This window comes from Vulpes vulpes, chromosome 8, assembly GCF_048418805.1.
Source record: "Vulpes vulpes isolate BD-2025 chromosome 8, VulVul3, whole genome shotgun sequence".
NCBI lineage: Eukaryota > Metazoa > Chordata > Mammalia > Carnivora > Canidae > Vulpes > Vulpes vulpes.
Window position 1 is genome coordinate 40,450,658 of NC_132787.1, and position 19,771 is coordinate 40,470,428.

The 19,771-nt window shown below is 39.7% G+C and overlaps 2 protein-coding genes across 6 annotated transcripts in view; both read left to right on the plus strand.

Annotated features, from left to right (window-relative positions):
* The window catches only part of PARP11 (poly(ADP-ribose) polymerase family member 11), a 49,897-nt gene extending 33,448 nt beyond the window's left edge, over positions 1 to 16,449 (plus strand). For 4 of the 5 annotated variants that reach the window (XM_025995389.2, XM_025995390.2, XM_025995391.2 and 1 more), the window contains 2 exons: positions 8,529 to 8,680; positions 10,183 to 13,134. In XM_025995389.2, the coding sequence (XP_025851174.1) occupies positions 8,529 to 8,680; positions 10,183 to 10,499 (469 nt within the window). In that variant the 3' untranslated portion in view covers positions 10,500 to 13,134. Of the gene's footprint in view, positions 1 to 8,528; positions 8,681 to 10,182; positions 13,135 to 14,525; positions 14,643 to 15,605 lie in introns of those variants that run through there. The other variant, XR_012002982.1, reaches the window with a different exon arrangement.
* Positions 10,550 to 19,771, plus strand: part of CRACR2A (calcium release activated channel regulator 2A) — a 202,119-nt gene continuing 192,897 nt past the window's right edge. The window contains exons 1-3 of the mRNA XM_072766208.1: positions 10,550 to 10,658; positions 14,526 to 14,642; positions 15,606 to 15,803. The gene's annotated coding sequence lies outside the window, so the exon portion shown is untranslated. The remainder of the gene's footprint in view (positions 10,659 to 14,525; positions 14,643 to 15,605; positions 15,804 to 19,771) is intronic.

A 19,771-nucleotide genomic window follows, 5' to 3' on the forward strand; every position in this document is an offset into this window, starting at 1 on the left:
CTTGCCAGATGTATCAAAAAGAAAGAAAAAGGATTCAAATTCATTAATGAAAGAGAAAAGATCACAACCAACACAGAAGAAATACAAACAATTATAAAAACATATTATAAGCAACTATGTGCCAACAAATTAGGCAATCTGAGAGAAATAGATGCATTCCTAGAGATGTATAAACTACCAGAACTGAAACAGAAAGAAGTAGAAAACCTGAACATACCCATAACCAGCAAAGAATTGAAGCTGTAATCAGAAATCTCCCAAAAAACAAGAGTCCAGGGCCAGATGGCTTACCAGGGGAATTCTACTGAACATTTAAAGAAGAATTAATATCTATTTTTCTGAAGAAGTTTCAAAAAATGGAAATGGAAGAAAAACTTCCAAACTCATTTTTTGAGGCCAGCATTACCTTGATCCTGAAACCAGAGAAAGACCTCACCAAAAAGGAGAATTACAGACCAATATCCCTGATGAAGATGGATGTAAAAATTCTTACCAGGATACTAGCCAATAGGATCCAAGAGTAAAGGATCTTTAATCCAAGATTAAAAGGATTATTCACCATGACCAAGTGCGATTTATTCCTGGGGCTGCAGGAGTGGTTCAACATCTGCAAATCAATCAATGTGATACACTACATTAATAAAAGAAAGGACAAGAACCATATGCTCCTCTCAAGAGATGCAGAAAGAACATTTGACAAAGTACAGCATCCTTTCTTGATTAAACTCTTCAGAGTGTAGGGATAGAGGGAATATTCCTCAGTATCTTAAAAGCCATCTATGAAAAGCCCACAGCAAATATCATTCTCAGGGGGGAAAAACTGAGAGCCTTTCCTCTATGATCAGGAACACAACAGGGATGTCCACTCTCACCACTGTTTTTCAACATAGTACTAAAAGTCCTTGCCCCAGCAATCAGAGAACAAAAAGAAATAAAAGGCATGTGAACCAGCAAAGAAGTCAAGCTCTCACTCTTCGCAGATGACATGATAGTCTATGTGGAAAACCCAAAAGACTCCACCCCAAGATTGCTAGAACTCATACAGGAGCAATGTGGCAGGATATAAACTCAAAGCACAGACATCAGTTGCATTCCTACACGCTAACAATGAGGAAGAAAAGAGAAATTAAGGAGTTGATCCCACTTCTAATAACACCAAAACCCATAAGATACCTAGTAATAAACCTGACCAAAGAGGCAAAGGATCTGTATTCAGAAAACTATAGAACACTCATGAAAGAAATTGAGGAAGATACAAAGAAATGGAAAAATGTTCCATGCTCATGGATTGGAAGAACAGATATTGTTGAAATGTCAGTGCTACCTAGAGCAGTCTATACATTCAGTGAAATAAGTGTCAAAATACCATCAACTTTTTTTTACAGAGCTGGAACAGATAATCCTAAAATTTGTATGGAACCAGAAAAGACCCTGAATAGCCAGAGGAATGTTGAAAAAGAAAACCAAAACTGGTGGCATCACAATCTCGGACTTCAGTTTCTATGACAAAACTGTGATAATCAAGACAGTATGGTATTGGCACAAAAACAGACACTTATATCAATGGAACAGAATAAAGAACCCAGATATGGGCACTCAACTCTATGCTGTTGGGAAAAGTGGACAGCCATATGCAAAAGAATGGAACTGGACCATTTCCTTACACCATACACAAAGATAAACTCAAAATGGTTGAAAGATCTAAATGTGAGGCAGGAATCCATCAAAATCCTAGAGAAGAATGACCTCAGCCACAGCCACTTCTTGCTAGACACATCTCCAAAGACAAGGGAAACAAAGGCAAAAATGAACTATTAGGACATCATCCAGATAAAAAGCTTTTGCACAGCAAAGGAAACAGTCAACAAAACCAAAAGACCAACAGAATGGGAGTGGATATATATAAATATCTTATCAGATAAATGGCTAGTATCCAAAATCTATAAAGAACTAATCAAACTCAACACCCAAAGAATAATCCAATTAAGAAATGGACAGAAGACATGAACAGACATTTCTCCAAAGAAGACATATAAATGGCCAAAAGACACATGAAAAAATGTTCAACATCACCAGGCATCAGAGAAGTACAAATCAAAACCACAATGAGATACCACTTCACATCAGTCAGAATGGCTAAAATTAACAAATCAGGAAACGACAGATGTTGGTAAGGATGTGGAGAAAGGGGAAACCTCTTACACTGGTGGTGGGAATGCAAGCTGGTGCAGCCACTCTGGAAAACAGTATGGAGGTTCTTCAGAAAGTTGAAAATAGAGCTACCTTACGACCTAGCAATTGCAATACTAGGGTTTTACCCCAGAGATACAAAGGTAGTGATCCGAAGGGGCACCTGCACCCAATATTTATAGCAGCAATGTCCACCATAGCAAAACTGTGGAAAGAGCCCAGATGTCCATCAACAGATGAATGGATAAAGAAGATGTGGTATGTATATACAATGGAATATGAACCAACTATAAAAAAAATGAAATCTTGCCATTTGCAATGACATAGATGGAAATAGAGGGTATTATGCTAAGTGAAATAAGTCAATCAGAGAAAGACAGTATAATCTCACTCATGTGGATTTTAAGAAACAAAACAGGATCATAGGGGAAGAGAGGAAAAAAATAAAGCAAAATCAGAGAGGGAGAAAAACCATAAGACACTCTTAGTCATAGGAAACAAACTGAGGAGTTGCTGGAGGGGATGGGGTAACTAGGTGCTAGACAGTAAGGAGGGCATGTGATGTAATGAGCATTGGGTGTTCTATAAAACTGAGGAATCAAAAAAAAAAAAAACCTGATGAATCATGGACCTCTACCTCTAAAACTAATAATGCATTGTATGTTAATTGAAATTAAAAAATATATACAGAAGAAATCCATGTCTTTCTCAAGAGTGGTGAGATAAAATTAAAAAAATAAGAGTCACAGAAGCAGGGAGACTAATTTAGGAAATTGTTTCAGTAATTGAACATTAAACTTTGGTTCAGGTGGCCCGAACCAAAGTGGCATCTGCTGTGTTGGAGTGAAGAGGGCGAGTTTGAGATACTAAGAATGTGGAATGATGATTTAATGTGTTCAGTGTAAGGATATGACAAGGTAACTCCAGAGTTTCTGACTCATTTCAGTTGACTAAGGGAATATGGGTAGGAACAGATTTTGGTCTTTGTCTTTAGGGAGGATGGGGAGGAAGTAGTAGTTGATACATGCGTCATGACTCAGGAGAGTGGTATAGGCTAGAAATAATGGTTTGGGTATTATTAGAAAATGTGAGGTCGTAGAAGCCATAGAATTGATAAGATGACCAGGGAGTGTATGTAGATTAAGAAGAGGACCAAGGACTAAACTCTGCAAGGGACGGACAGAGGAAAACTCAAGGCAGAAACTGAGAAGTAACAACCACAGAGAGTGGAAGAAATCCAGTAGAAGAGGAAAAGGACATCAAAAGGAAGAAAGTGGTTTAAGCAAGTAGGTGTCATCCTCAGGGCTACATACAAAAGAGATGCCAAGTAAAATAATATTGAATATGTTCTTGGATATTGCAACAAGAAGGTCATTGGTATCCTTGATGAGAACCATGTTGGCGGATTCTATGTTGTATACAGAGCAAATGTTGACAACTCTTCAAAGCTTGGCAGTGAAGAGGAAGAAAGACGTGAGAAGATGGGCACTGTGGAGTTGGGAAGGGTGTCTTTGTTTTGTTTTGTTATAGTTTTTGAATTTAAAGATTGGAGGGATCTGAGCATGTGTAAATTATAGTAGGAAAGAACCCAGGGAGGGAGAGTTTAAAGGACAAGAGAAAGGGAAAATGTAATTGATACATTAAGGCTCCTAAAGAGGTGCGATGGGATGGAATTCAGAGAATATACTATACTATACAGAAGGTGCTAGATGAGGGTGGTCCAGTCATGTTTATAGATAAGTAGAGGTAGGGGATGAGAAGAGGGGCTACGTAATGGAGTTCCCTCCTTGAAAAGTTCAGTGTCTGGCAAAATAAGAAGTGAGGCAGCCTACAGAGAACGAAGAGTTAGGGAGATGTAGCTAAGAGGGAGAGATAAGGGGAAAGTGGAGATTTGGAATGGCCACTGTGGAAAATGGGAGAGAAAGAGCTAACTTGGGAACCATAGTATTTCCATCGGTGTTGAGGGCTAAGCTGATGTCAGAATATGTGAATTTGGAGTGGAAACCTGGGGATGTTGTGTGATTTATTTCAGCAGTCCATATTTAAGAGCAGAGAGGTGAGGTGGTTAGATTGACCCAGGGGTTGAGATGCGGCAGCAAGGAATTAAGAGAAGTGAATGAAAGCTGCTATCTCATGAAGAATGTGGATTTAGATGAGAGGTTGTCAGCTCTGGCCACCTATCAGAATCACTGCAGAGCTCCTATCACCTATCCCAGGTCTACTGAATCAGAACCTCTGTGTTCTGACATTTTTATCTTTAGCAAGTTCTGCAAGTAATTCTGATGTTCATCCAGGATGGAGAACCACTGTTCTGAACCTAGGTGAACTTACTTCAATCTGGAGCACAGAGCTATTCCTGTTGTAATTCAAGGCACTTGGCAACTTAGTCCTTTTGGCACCCTAGTCCTTTTGGCACCCTAGTCCCTATGAGGGTGGGTAATTTTAAGGTATCTTTGAGAAGTGGTGCTGCAGTATTTTCCAGGAGTTTAGAAATGACTGTGGGGTGAGTATGGTTGTGAAGAACTTTGTGTAGTTTGAATCCTATGATGTTCCACAAAGCTTTAGCTACAGCTCAAGAGGTCCTGGAGTTCAGTGTTAGGGTTTTCAGAACTCCAAGGTCATAGTATGTCATGAATCTCCACATTTCATGGGTGCCTTAGTAGTTGGCCCTAGAATAAACTATGCTGTGGAGATGCAAAGCTTTGCCTACCCCCTCCCACTCTGCCTTCCAACTGGTATATATGCCATTTCCAACCCAGTGACTGAGCAGATTTTCAATGTCCACACTAAGACTCAAGTGAATTTTTTTTTTAATTTTTTATTTATTTATGATAGACAGAGAGAGAGAGAGGCAGAGACACAGGCAGAGGGAGAAGCAGGCTCCATGCACCGGGAGCCCGACGTGGGATTCGATCCCGGGTCTCCAGGATCGCGCCCTGGGCCAAAGGCAAGCGCCAAACCGCTGCACCACCCCAGGGATCCCTCAAGTGAATTTTTAATCCAAAAATTATTCTAATCTGTGCCTGAGAAATGGTAATAAGTGAATATCCTGATTTTAGAGTGGATTCTAGTCATCACAGATGGTGAAGATTGACCTTAGAAGAATGTATACTAAAATCTTTACTTAGGAAAACAGGATTCACTAATGCCTAGCAAAGAATAAGAGGATTACTATAGTGGTAGATGACCGTACCCCTTAGACAATATAACTTTGTTTCTACAAAGCATTTGACAAGGTTTTTGTGCTGGTAGCAAGATAGAGAAATGTTTTCCAGGTGATAGTTCAAAGAGAAAAATTAATACCCAGTTAGTGCTGCCTAAGTGGCTCAGCGGACTGCTTTCAGCTCAGGGCGTGATCCTGCGGGGCCGGGATCCAGTCCCGCATTGGGCTCCCTGCATGGAGCCTGCTTCTGCCTCTGTCTCTGCCTCTCTGTGTATCTCTCATGAATAAATAAATAGAATATTTAAAGAAAAAAGTTAAAAAAAAATAATACCCAGTTAAAAGTCCTGGGCCAAGAGTAACTTGAGTGGCATGCTTGCTTGCTTCTTGAGCCCTTCAACATTTTTATCAGTAATTTGAATGAAAACCTAGAGGGCTTGCTTATCACACTTGTGAAAGATTTAATACCAGAAGAGTGGCTTTGTTGTGTGAATGAATCATGAGTCAGAAAGACCTTGGAAGACTGAAGCAGTCAAAACAAATTTGATTATCTTTAAAAAATATTCAAAAAAAATTTTTTTCCTTACTTAGAATAGTGACAAATGTGCATTGTATAAAAAGGAGGAGGAGGATGAGGAGGAGGAAGAGGAGGAAGTCAGGTGGTACCTAAAGGTCAAAAAAAGAAAATGGGCAAATTTGTTCTTAGTGAAAACATGCTGGATTTTTCTGAAGCACGTATTTGTTTAATGCACATCCTTCTGGGCAGCCCCGGTGGCGCAGCGGTTTAGTGCTGCCTGCAGCCCAGGGCGTGATCCTGGAGACCCGGGATCGAGTCCCGCATCGGGCTCCCTGCGTGGTGCCTGCTTCTCCCTCTGCCTGTGTCTCTGCCTCTCTCTCTCTAGCTGTGTCTCTATGAATAAATAAATAAAATCTTTAAAAAAATGCACATCCTTCTAACCTCGTGCTTAATGATCTGAAAGACTGTCAGCAGTGGATCAAAGCATATATATTTAAGTTTTGATACATACTGCCAAATGACTCTTGAGAAAGACAGTTTCCATTTCTCTCATTTAAATGCACCTGTTATTTCCCCCCACAAAGTCACTAAGCTGCATGTTGTTTATAAATATGCATTTTTTAAAAAATTACTTTTCAAGATAAAGTTTAATTAAAATCAATCCACTACATTAGGTTTATGAACCAGTTGTACAAATATAGCAATCCAAAAAGAGGTCTGGTTTGAAAGCCTTAGGGGTTTGTAGAGACTAAAAAAATATGTTTTGAGTGACTACAAATTTATGCCACTGCTACAAAATGAATACAGTGATGCACCCCTAGAGCCAATGCTGGCTAATACTATCTGGACTCTGTTTCTGTATCTTACTGGCATTTATAAATTAGAAGATATCCAGCAGATTCTTGTCTACCAAAGGCTGTCCAGGATAGAAAAAGGCCTGGAAGCTACGCTGCATGAGAATGGGTGAGGGAATATGTATTTAACCTGGAGAAGAAAGCCTAGGTCAGTGTTCTTAGTTATTTTTGGATAATTGCAGAATTGATTTGTATCAGAGTGACCTGAATTGTTCTGTGTTTGGAAGAGAATAACTAAGACCAATCTGCAGAAGTTAACAAGACAGCAGATTTTGGTTCAGTGTTAGGGTGGATGTACTTTCTAACAGTTCCACTGATGACAGATAGTTGTGCTCTTACAAAGCAGTGACCATGCAGTACTGGAATGAATTGAAGCAGGTGTTAAGTAACTCTTTATCAGAGATATAATGGGAGGGGGGATTCTTTCTAAATTTTTAAAATCTCTTTTTTTATGAAATATTTATTTAAAGATTTTATTTATTTGACAGAGAGCAAGAGAGCACAAGCAGGGGGAGTGGCAGAGGGAGAGGGAGAGGGAGAAGCAGTCTCCCCGCTGAACAGGGAGCCAGATGTGGGGCTTGATCCCAGGACCCCTGGATGATGACCTGAGTCGAAGGCAGCTGCAGATGCTTAACCAACTGAGCCACCCAGGCACCTCTATGAAATATTTAAAAAATGGAAATGCAACAGTTAGTCTGCAGAGACCTTTGTACCAGCCAATCAGATTTCTAATATTTTAATATTTGTTACATTTTCTTCATCTTTGTATATGGGCTTTTAATTTTTTAATTTAGTTTTAAATTTTATTTTAATTATTAAAGGTCAGTTGATACACAATATTATATTAGTTTCAGGTGTATAATACAGCCAATTCAGCAGTTTTTTTTTTTTTTTAAGATTGTATTTATTTGACAAAGAGAGGGAGCAAGTACAAGCAGGTAGAGGGGCAGAGGGAAGCAAATCTCCCCTGAGCAGGGAGCCTGTTAGGGGGCTTGATCCCAAGACCCCACCATCATGACCTGAGCCGAAGGCGGATCTGCCTAACCAACTAAGCCACTCAGGTGCCCTCATACATCTCTTTTTGCAACATTCTTTTATATTCAACATTATTTTGCAAGAGTTATTTATGTTAGTACATGTAGATCTAGTTCATTAATTTTAATATAAATATATAATTATTCATCTATTTTTCTATGGAATAATGTTTTCAGTTTGTTTTTCACTGTTACAATCAATCCTGCATTGGGTATCTTTTTATGTATTAGAAGAGATTTGTCCATTGGGAAGTGGGTTGAAGTAGATGGCTTAATGTTCCTCCCAGCCCTAAGATATAAAATTCAGTTCAATCCAACCAACATTTTCTAGTCTCTGGAGATAAAAGGATAAGGCATGGTCCCTGCTCAAGGAGTTCACTATTTAAAGGTTCTATGAACTTTATGTTATATTATTTGTTTACAGTGTCATTTTTAGGCATCTGTAGAATTTGGCAGGATTAGGCAATCTGTTACCTTTCCTAAAATGGAGCGTCATCTGGGCTATCTATAGTTTTTGGTATCATTTTCAGCCTTAAGTCTCAGTTTTAACTAATAATTTTTCATAAAAAAATAATTTTTCATAAGATTATTATGTGTCCAAGAGCATTCAGGACTATTTCTTTTCCAGAGCTGCTTTGTCCACTTAATGATTTATGTTAAAGAAGTATTTTATTTCACCCTTTCTATTAAACTTGGCTCTTCTGAAAAGTAGTAAGTGCTACTTATAGTCTATTTCTCTGTGTGTTTTGTGCCTATGTGTATTGTGTTTTTAGGAAAAAGGCTCAGCTCAAGAAGAAAAGAGGCGTGCCTCAGATTAATGAACAAATGCTCTTTCATGGTACCAGCAGTGAATTTGTGGAAGCAATTTGCATTCATAACTTTGACTGGAGAATAAATGGTATACATGGTGCTCTCTTTGGGAAAGGTAATTATCAAAATTCCAGATCTAGTTTGAGTCCTAGGAGAGAATCTCCTCTCTGTAGAGGTAATTGATTGTTTTATAATTCAGGAGTTTGATGATAGTCATTAAATTTAAAGTTACTGTACTAGGTTCCTTGAACGCCCTCAGAATTTCTGAGTCACAGAAAAGCCACTTCCTGCATGTTCAAGGTAGAAGTAGGATTTTGACATCTCTATCAGATTAAAAAACTCCCCAAGTCCCAGCTGTTCAGATGGGACATCATGTCCAGATTAGCTGATTTTTGCATTCCATTTGATTTCCATGTATAAATCCTTTCCATGGATAAGCCTCTAAAATAAACTGTTTTATGTCAAATATATAGAGATCTATAAAATAAATTGATTACATTGTGGACAGGTCTAGGTACTAGTAATTTTTGTTTTGAGTTTTAGAAAATGGTAAGTAAAAATATTAGTGAGCAATAAGGAATTATGGGGGAATTCCTCACCTTTGCTCTAGTGTTCTAGAAGTCCACGCTCTCCAATTTATGCCCATTACTCAAGGAAATTATGGCAAGAGATGAGGAGAAAAGGGAGGGATGGACATTTATTTTTCTGGTCTTTGTACCTTACCTCCAGCAAGAGAGCTGGCTACGACTTAGGATCAAGACATGCAACATTTTTAAAAAGTGAATTAATTCTTAAAATAATTACTGAAAAGGCCATTCCACTGATTTAACTATAAGAGGACCAGAAAAGTGTTGCCACAAATCCTGTCAGCATGGTATAATCTGAAACTTTGCAATTCATTTTCCAGATTTTGTAGAGTAAATATTTCTTTTATGATGTCAGTCTCTTAGGCCTACCATTTCGGAAGAGTTGATGCTTTATTGAGTGTTCATATTTAGGTGATGAACCTGTGTGAAGTTGTTCTTCTGGAGTGCTCAGATATGAATAGCATTGCACTCTTCTGAAGTCTTTTCATGGTTTTGGGGCTCTGTGAACTCCAGAAATTTTCTTTACTTGTTACCCTGTGACATAGAAATGTGGTTTCTTGGGTTTTGAAGTAAGCTCTGGGGACCAGACATTCTCACTGTGCTCAGCAGAGGCTGCTGGCCCTGGAAAAGCACTGTAGGCCGGGGAAAGCACTGGAGGCAAGTCGAAATAGGAGGGAGGCCCAGACAGCTAAAACCCAGGTCTCACTGCCCATTTAGTTACAGGAACAGTTGGTCTCTGTCTTACATACTGGATTTCTTTGTAAGCTCTCTTTCAGAAACAGAAGTCTGGTCACTTCATTTTAGTGGGAGTAGGGGAGGGTGTTGGTGGTGGGGAATGGTCTGTATACCAAATTTATCCATGATTTCTATTCTCTCTCAGAGATCTACAGAGGAGGAAATTCCACATCTGTTTTCCTTAGATGATTCCACGTGTCCATTCCCCTAGAAATTAGTGTTTTTGCTTGTGTCTCGTATGTTCTTCAGAGTAATTTTGGCTTTTTTTTTTCCCCTCTGGTCCTTCTTGTTTAAGGAACCTATTTTGCTAGAGATGCTGCTTACTCCAGTCGCTTCTGCAAAGACGACATAAAACATGGAAACACATTCCAAATTCATGGCATAAGCTTGCAACAGCGGCATCTGTTTAGAACGTATAAATCTATGTTTCTCGCTCGAGTGCTAATTGGAGATTACATAAATGGAGACTCCAAATACATGCGACCTCCTTCCAAAGACGGGAGCTATGTGAATTTATATGACAGCTGTGTGGATGATACCTGGGACCCAAAGATCTTTGTGGTGTTTGATGCCAACCAGATCTATCCTGAGTACTTAATAGACTTTTATTGATTTCACTTCCAAATCTCAGTGGTCAAGCAAGTTCTGTGCTTTTTTTGCAGGAAGATTTGTTCTCCTGTCATCTAGCCACTAAAATGTTCACTATCTGATACTTTTGAAACAGATATGAAAAAAAGTGGCCTCCATATAAAAAGACATACTGACTTTAAGGTTGGTTTTTTGTTGTTTTGTTTTTGTCCGTTGCTCGTAGTCTTGTTTGTTAAAGATTGATGCCATTGCCGTTTTACCACAGAGTTCTCGAGAAAGCGCTCAAAACTGAATCAGCGGAGTCTCAATTAACATGATCATTCAGAGTCTGTAAAGTTTATGTGTGTGTTATATTTATTCATATATATATATATATATGTCCAAAAAATAAAAAAAAAACAAACAGACATAACTGTGTCCCTTCAGAGGAATTGATCCTTTGTAAATTGAATCCTGACATTATTGTTCACCAATCAGTATGTCGTCTTGTTGGTCTTCCGAAGCGGGGATTTGAAAACCTCGAAGCAGGCTGAGTATTGTTGGAGAAATCAGAAATAAAAACATTATTTACAGAGCTGCTAGACCAGCCAAAAGGAGAAAATCAAGGTAGAGTGTCCCACTTCTGATTGCCCTGGGAGAGCAGGCTGCAGTCTCAGACGGCACATGTCATTCTCTTATCCCTTACATCAGAATTGGCAAGTGCTACAGACTGTAATTAGCCACAGTTCACCACCCCTTCCCTGGGCTCTTGAATTCTTGTACACAGTGTTTTTTGCCTCTTCGAAGTGAAACATTTATTTCTTTCCCATTTATTTTATTTTCCCTTTGCTTTGGGGTCCCTGTAATAACCATTTGTAAGATTTCTTATCTGCTCACCACTACACACAGCTATTCAACAAGATTCATAATATTCACATTCTTAAAGTTGTATCTCCCCATTTCAAATCATTGTAGAACATATGAGGTGCTTGGAACAAATCTGGTTTAGTGTTTCGAGGAGTTAATTGACAAGCTGCTAACTCTTGAAAGTTAGATCCAGTTCATAATCATGTGTAATGGAAGTTTGTTTACCTGTTCCACATGTTGTGCTCTTATTCTATTCTAAAGAAGAATAAGTAATGTTGGAACAGCTTCCTGCTCCTAGCAGTATTCTGGCAGAGGCTAGACAACAATTTGGCAGAAATGTCATACAAGAGTTCAGGTGTCACATGGAAGAATCAGCCGTATGATTGTTGAGTTTTCCCAACTTGATTTTTCATGATTATCCCTGAAAAAAAGAACACTTGTATCAAGCCTTGCCAGGAAACCTTTTCCAAGCTCAATCTAATACTGAATTCTCTCTCCATTATCCTTATTCAGTTTTGGCTGAGAGGTTGTGAATGTAATTTAACTTCTCAGGAAAAAGCCAATAAGTGTCCATGCCTGTGTTGTCCATTTCCATCATTTCTGTTAGGAAGGCATCTAGAAATCATAAAAATGTAGAGTATGGAGCAAGATGAGACATAGTAATTCTTCAACTGCCATATATCCCCAGATTTTTATTGTAGCCCAGAATACATGTGACTGTACAGTTGAAAGTAAATAGTACGCAGGAAACTGTTATGCACAATATTTTGAAACCAAGCAGCAACAAAGATTTCCTGACTCAGATGTACATGCTAACAGCCAGTTTACATGAAATGCTGTGAATATTTAGGAAGAGCCCATTTTAGAAACAGGCAGAGATTATCATGGAAATAATGGGGAGAAAAGTCACGAGGCTGCCTTGTGAGAGGTAGCTAACTGTTACTCTAGACACATTTCACAAAAGAACAATCTTAGAGACGCTAGGAATTCAGGTTTTGAAAATCTTTATTTGTTACTTATTTATTTGTTATTTACACACACACACAATGTTATAGTAATCTCCATTTCAACATGGCTTCCTTTTTTTCAACTTAACACAGTCACCTTTCCCATCACTCAAATGGAGTCACTGTTGTAGCATTTGGGAGTTATTCTTGTAGTTGTGCAGATCTTATCTCAAGGTGTGACTAAGAACCCAGCGTTGAGGTTTGCAGGGCAGTCTGTATGAACTCTGAACTTAGTTGGCTCAGATGTAGTAAATAGAGAGCATTGCAAGAGACATATTATAAGAAAGAATTCTGTTATTCTTGCCTGACAATGTGCTGCCAACTCTCCTTTTATAAGAAAGAACTAATTCTGATAAATTTTTCAATGTGATAGCGTAGCATTAATTGATATTAAAATTCTTCATTTTGATCAATAGATTTGAGAAATCCTAATTAGTATATAATAGACTGGACACAACCATCTGCCCCCTTTCCCTCTATCCTCACATAGTATGCATGGGGAGAATAAAGAGAACCTGTTCCAGATGAACAAATAAATGATTTTAAAACTCTACACTGAACAAATGCCAGCCAATAGTGACTTTTCTTTTTCACTTTGATGTCAGCCTCAGGGTAAAAAACAAAAACAAAAAAACGTGTTTATAAGAAAGAGTCTCATAAATCTTGGGGTTATGAACAGTAAGGTTTTTATATTAGTGCAACTTTCATTTCTAGACTGTTACGGTGATGATAAAGCATTTGGAGCCATTTTTGATATGTGACTATATTGTTTTTACATGTGGTGATTAAAGCTTTCCATAGCAGGGCTTGGTTGTCTGTGTATGCCATGTATTTGTTTCTGTGACTTCTGCGTCTCATCTCCCCCTTGCATTACTCAAGCCTACATTTGCAGCTCAGACTTAATGAGCCCTTGAGAAGCCTGTTGCCTCTAATTCTTAATATAAATTACTTAACAGATGTGAGGGAAGTCTCTTGGTTTTGGTTTAAGTCATCGTGAGCAACAGCTAACCAGATAATCTGTAGGAAAATCATTTATCCTGCTATTGAAAATTCCAAAACAGTTCAAGGCCAAACACCTACAGACAGTGTCTTTTACTCTCGGTGTGCACCCCTTCCCAGGCTCAGAGGAGCAGTTCTAGGGGAGGTGTGTCTACAGGTACCTGAGGAGCGTGCTTCCTGAAGTTCATCCAGCCTCCAGCCACCCCTGGTATGTCCACAGTAAGTTTTTGAAGCAAGTTAGGCATTTCACTTGATCTTTATTTTAAGCTTCTGTTGGCAAAAGAAGAGGGAGCTATCTGAAGATGTCTTAATTTTACAGGTGAAAGATATGGCTTTCTGTTCATCAAAATCGTGTCCCAGTCTGTGTAAATGTTGGCCAATTGGTAAGGCTCAGTGTGACAAAATGCAACTCTGATGGTGTAGAAATGTGACATGTTTACAGGTTCTGTTCCTAGGCCATTCAGGATTTGAGGCCACCCTGTCAGGTCACCAGGACTAGCAGAGGGAACAATCTGACTGCAGCACTCCACATCTTCCATTCTCCCTGGGGAAGGATGTTCTGTTTGTTTTTAAATAAACATCGTATTTTGTTTAATGCGAAGAGAGAGTCTATTTCTAGATGAAATTACACATTCTGTACTTGTAAAAATGGAAAAATAAAAGGTAATGGAAAATAGCAAGGAAAAGAAAAACAAAGCCTTGTCAAAAATTAGTTTTTATTAGAAACTTTAGCGCAAGGAGTTGACTTATTTTTATCCCTTTGCACTATATGCAGAAAGAGGTTTGGTGAAAACAAACTGCCTGGCCTCATTTCCTTTGAATAATTTTTTGATGTCACTAGGGGCAACACTGATGGAAGAAGTGAACATTTATTTTTTCTCTTTTTTTAAAGAGAGAGAGTGTGAGACCGTGAGCAAGGGAGGGAAGAGGGAGAGGCAGACTCCTTGTTGAGCAGGGAGCCCGATATATGGGGCTCCATTCCAGGACCCCGGGATCATGACCTGAGCCGAAGGCAGACACTTAACCATCTGAGCCATCCAGGCACCCCAGAAATGGACATTTCAAAAAAAAAAAATGAAGTACACAGTTATTTGGGGGCTGCCTGGGTTTTGTGAGTGATATATACAGGAAACATGAGCCCTACATGTCCTTGGAGAAATGTTCTAAATTCATCCATTAAAGCTTTACTGTTTTGCAGAGGTGGTTCACTTCTCATGTTCCAGAGACTACAGGCTGGAAGGTGGTGAAGAGCTTCTGCTGGCTCTCTCTTTTCCCTGCCCCCTTCCTGTACTGAACTGCACCTGACCCATCACAGGTAAAAAGATGTCTTGGTTATTCTTAACACGGAGACAGTAAATTCCTTGCTATTACTGAGTTAATTCTCCTGCTGTAAGATTATGTAATCCATTTTCTCAGTTCTAATTGCTTGGCTTTCATTCTTCAGCACTACAGGCTGAGAACTTGGCTTTTATTGAACTTTCTCACTGTGTGGTGATGCAGCTAAGAATTTAACATGGGTTTTACTCGTTTTTAAGTGGCTTCTCATGTGTCTGGAACACAGGATAATGCCAAAAACATTTGTTTTTCCTGCAGCTTTTTAGCCTTCCTGTATCCTCTACCAAGAGGTCATACAGGAAACTGATTCTTACTCTGGTTTATGCTAACTTCACTGGGGTAAGCCAGCTTGGGAGAATCATAATCCAGGATTTAATCCAAATCATTTTTGCAATATTAATTATAAATTCAGATTGTACTCCTTGGGCTTTCTTGTTTCTTAAAAAAAAAAAAAAAAATCCCTTTTCCTGAAGGACTCATTATGCTCTAATGTCTCCTGGATAACATGTGGATGCTGCAGGCATTATAAGTTCACATTTGATTAACATTCTTTGTGAATTCAGTGTTTGAACCCAGTTCCTCCACTTTATTCCTTTAAGAAGGAGATCACGCACCATCTTGAGAGTTGCTGATGTGAGTTTTATTTCTAGTTTTGATGTTTGACTCAGTGTGATCTTGGATAAATCAACAGAGGGGAAGGTTCACTTTTCAGAAGGTGAGGTTTATCAAAAACTTGTTAGATATAAAAGACCTGACAGAGCATGGCTAGATTTCTCTAGACAGTGTCTGACCTGACTGAGGATGGTTTTGTGTTGGGGTCAAGAAAGTACAGTAGCAGGGATCGTGATGCATTATGAAGCTAGAGTTTGGAATAGAAAGGGAAGGGAATTGTCCTGCCTCTCCCTGAACCTCTGTTGCCATTCCGTCCCCCTTTCCTTTCAAGTTTACCACTCTGAGGTCCTGCGATGTGCCAGGCAGTGAACAAGTCAAGCATGGCCTCTGCTCTCGTGGAACTCAAAGTCTCACGGGGAGGACATACTGAACTGTAACAAGGGGAGTTCAGGCCACTGTGAAAGCCTGTAACCTAGAGAATTACAGAAGCCGCCCCAAAAAGTGGCATTTGAACATGAAGACCTGAAAGGTGAGTGGGTATTAATTAGGTGAAGGATTGATGTCAGTCCCCTGGCCATACCCAACTGTGTCATGTCAGGCTTTTGGGAAGTGAGGGGAACAAGGTGTGTGTGGGGGAGGCAGGTTATAGCATTTTTAATTACTTTGAAAATTAAAGAATCCAAGCATCTTTAAGAACCAGAAGTGTTGCCCCCAACCCCGTACATGGCCCTGGGAGTCAGCTTTAAGGGAACTGGGACCAGTGCTAAGGGGTACCTGGAGAGGGAAGCAGAGATGGTGTAGGTCTTCATACAACTTACTAGGAGAATCAAGATGCTTGCTAGGTAGGTAGATTTGTGTATTCTTGCCCGTGCCTTTGCTCATGCCTTGTTGCTTCCACCAAAACACCTACCTGCCTACCTGCCTTCTACCTTCCAAGTCCTATCTATCTGAAGCATGGGCTCTGGAGTCAGAGGACCAAGTTGATTCCTGGTTCCACCACTCACCAGCTAGCTGACCTTGAAGAGGTTTCTGAACCTCTCTGTGATTCAATTTCCTCATCCATAAATGGGGATAATCATAATGCCTACCTCATGTGATGGAATCATTCCTGCAGAGTGCATGTATCGTGCCTGGCATAGAGTAAATTTCAGTAAATGTTAGTGGGTAGTGATCTAGAAGACCCTTCCTGTTTTTGGAAGTGTTCTATAGCTAATTCAACCCTCACAGATCTGGGATTCTTAGAGGATTCCCATTACACTTGGAGGTAGAGGCATACTTTTTTTTTTTTCCTTAGCGTCTCTTTGGTCAGTGGCCTTCAACAGAAGACCACCAGAAGCAGTCTTGTAGTTAAACAAGTTGGGTTGCAGTGAGGGAGAACACAGGCCATGAGGAACTGTGGGGTGTCCCAGTAAGGGAGTGTTAGAACTTATCATAGGATTTGGGCTTTGGTTGGGTCATTTGGGATAGCATCTAAGGAAGCAGGGTTTTGCCCTGGACTGGATGCTGTCAGACAGCAGGGTGAATCTTTGATTGGGGATCTCAGTACATCTTATCTGGCTGGCTGGGAAGGCTAGGCAGGGGATACACTGTAATTTGTAAAGTACTAGCAATCTCTCATTTTGGCTGAAAGATGGGATGTTTGGTATTCTGCAGGTATACAGTGACCTTATTTTTGTGTGTGCTTAGACAAAATTATGAAGTTGCTTCACTTTGTTTCATTTTATCACAGTCTCCAATAACCTTGTCTGAGGTTCAAATTCTGTGAGATAGTTCACATTCTACAGGAGAATAATGTGACTTAGCCTGAATGCCAGGCCAGTTTCTAAATGGCCGGGGCTAATCTTTTTGTCCTTCTAAACTTGGTAAATAACTATTTTATTTGGGCTAGTTTTCTTCCTTCTGGGAAATTCTAAGTGATTATATCCATTTACTCAACGAAACACTCACTGAACATCTATATGTACTACATACCAGGCACCATGCTAAACAAAGGACACAATGGTAAAAAGCCCTGCTTTCAAGGAGCTCCACGTCTAGCATGAGAGGAGAGCTAAAGACTGCACTTCAGTCAGTCATTTTGATGGTTTTGATGGTGTAAATGCCTTCTTCAGCTTTCCCATAAAGAACTACTCCAGCCTTTGTCTGGACATAGTAACAGTAAGCACCCACTCCCATGAGGCAGTATCAGTTTGATGCTAAACATTAGAAAATCTTACCTTGATCTGTAATCCCCTCCTAGTATCTTCCACCACTTAGCCCCTGTCTTTCTAATAGAACAGGCACACAGAACAAGTTTTCTGAGTGTTACCTGTAGCTGCCTACATAGTCACCACATGAAAGGTGTAAGTGGACTCTGGATTCTCACATTTCAGTGCTGTACTAATTACTCATAGGTTTCTCAAAAGAATATTCTCAGTGAACAAATAGTTTAATGTGATCATGTTTCTTGAAGGGCTTTGCTATGTCATGTGGCTGGAGGACAAGAGACTATGTTACCGGGTTCCTAGGCCGGTGGGTGCCACTCAGGATAAGAGCAACAAATACTAGGTGGCAGCACCTCCCTTCAAACTGGCAGCGCCATCTGGGAGCTGAGTACCTGTCTGCCCTTTGGAGAGAGGGATAAAGGGACACTCCAGAAATAATCTGGTTTCTCCCTCTGCCACCAGGTGGGACAGCCCCCACTCAGGTCCGCCAGAGTATGCATTTATCCCATTTGTAGTAATTTCTGAGGAAAGGGGGGCCCCTTCCCAATAATGACGTCTTTTAATGTTTTAGAGTCTTGACCGTTCAAAAGTTCTTCCTATATAACCATTCATTCATATGCTAGCATTTCATCTTATCTTCTCCTTTTCTCATGTGAAATTTTATTTAGCCCAGCAAATAATTATTGGACACTTTCTGAATCCATGAACAGAGAGACAGTTACTCTTCAAAACTTATCTCTTCAGCCATAAAATAAAAATAAAATAAAATATAAACTAGTCTCCATTCTCTAACTTCTCTTTGGCCTTACTCTACAGCTCTTTATCTACCTGTGGTACTGTCTCCTGGATATGCTCTATATCATTTGCAAGATACAGAGCCTGGGTTTCACCATCCTCCTTGACACAGATAAGATACTCTGTTTCTTACAATTGTGAAGTTAATGCCTCAGAAAACAATATGCATATTATTTGCTCTTTATAAAATGTGTGTCAGAAAAGAGACGTCATTAGCTTGGCTTAAAATTGGAATCCATGACATACCAACACACATTTCTGAAATACTTCTCTCAAACTCTGAGGAGTTGAACTTGGTACACTACAATTTTTTAAAAGGTATGATTTCAGACTATTCCTATGAACCTGGTTGGGAGTGGGCAGGATATCAGATAATAACTTGCCACCGAGGAGGACAGAATGGTCTGACTCCCTGAGGTAGTGTGAGCTGGCACAGACCCCAGTCATGGGTATTGTGATTACTAGTCCAGTGGTCCTTTGGCATAACTTTGTTGCAACGTGGCCTTATTTGGCTGATCTTAGCACTGATATCCTTCATTTAAAAAAAATAAAATAGGTGGGCATCTGGGTGGCTCAGTGGTTGAGCATCGGCCTTTGGCTCAGGGTGTGATCCCAAGGTCCTGGGATCGAGTCCCACATTGGGCTCTCCATGGGAATATGCTTCTCCCTCTGCCTATATCTCTGCCTCTCTCTCTCTCTCTCTCTCTCTCTCTCACATAAATAAATAAAATCTTTAAAAATAAAATAAAAAATAAGTGTATCTTAAGATGAACATTTTGAAAATATATGTGTCCTGTGTTTAGCACTCTGTGTTTGAAAAACAATGTGTTACAATGAAAGGTTTTAGTCAGAAACTCAGCTCTGCCACTTTCTAGCCATGTAACCTTGGAGAAGTTGCCAGACTCCTCTGAACTGCTGGTTCCTTTTCCTTTAGTGATGTTGTGAGCATTATCTGCGACTGTGTGGGTGTGAAAAACACTTAGCACTCACTTATGCTAGTTGCTCAGTGATGAAATACAATTTTATTACTGATTGAGTAGTTCCAAGAGGAGGGTATCTGTAAGGCACTGGTGGGAGGGCCAGAAGGTCTGGGAGAAGTCATGCTGTAGTGCAGCAGTGCTATAGATCTCAACAAAATCCTTCACTTCTCAGAAAGCATAAGAAATGTGGAATGCTGGAAAGAGAAACCAAGGCACAGAAAGTCCAAGCAATATAAATAAGAATATATCTATGATTTATTTAAGATTTTATTTATTTATTTATAAGAGAGAGTGTGTGAACAGGATGAGGGGCAGAGGGAGAGGGAGAAAGAAAATCTCAAGCAGATTCCATGCTGAGCACAGAGCATCAGCACAGGTTCCAATATAATGTTCCTGAAATCATGACCTGAGCCAAAATCAAGAGTCAGACCCTTAGGCAACTGAGCCACCCAGGTGCCCCAGAATATATCTGTGGTTTAGATTCCTTACTGTCCATCCATCTCCCCGAGACAGATCTG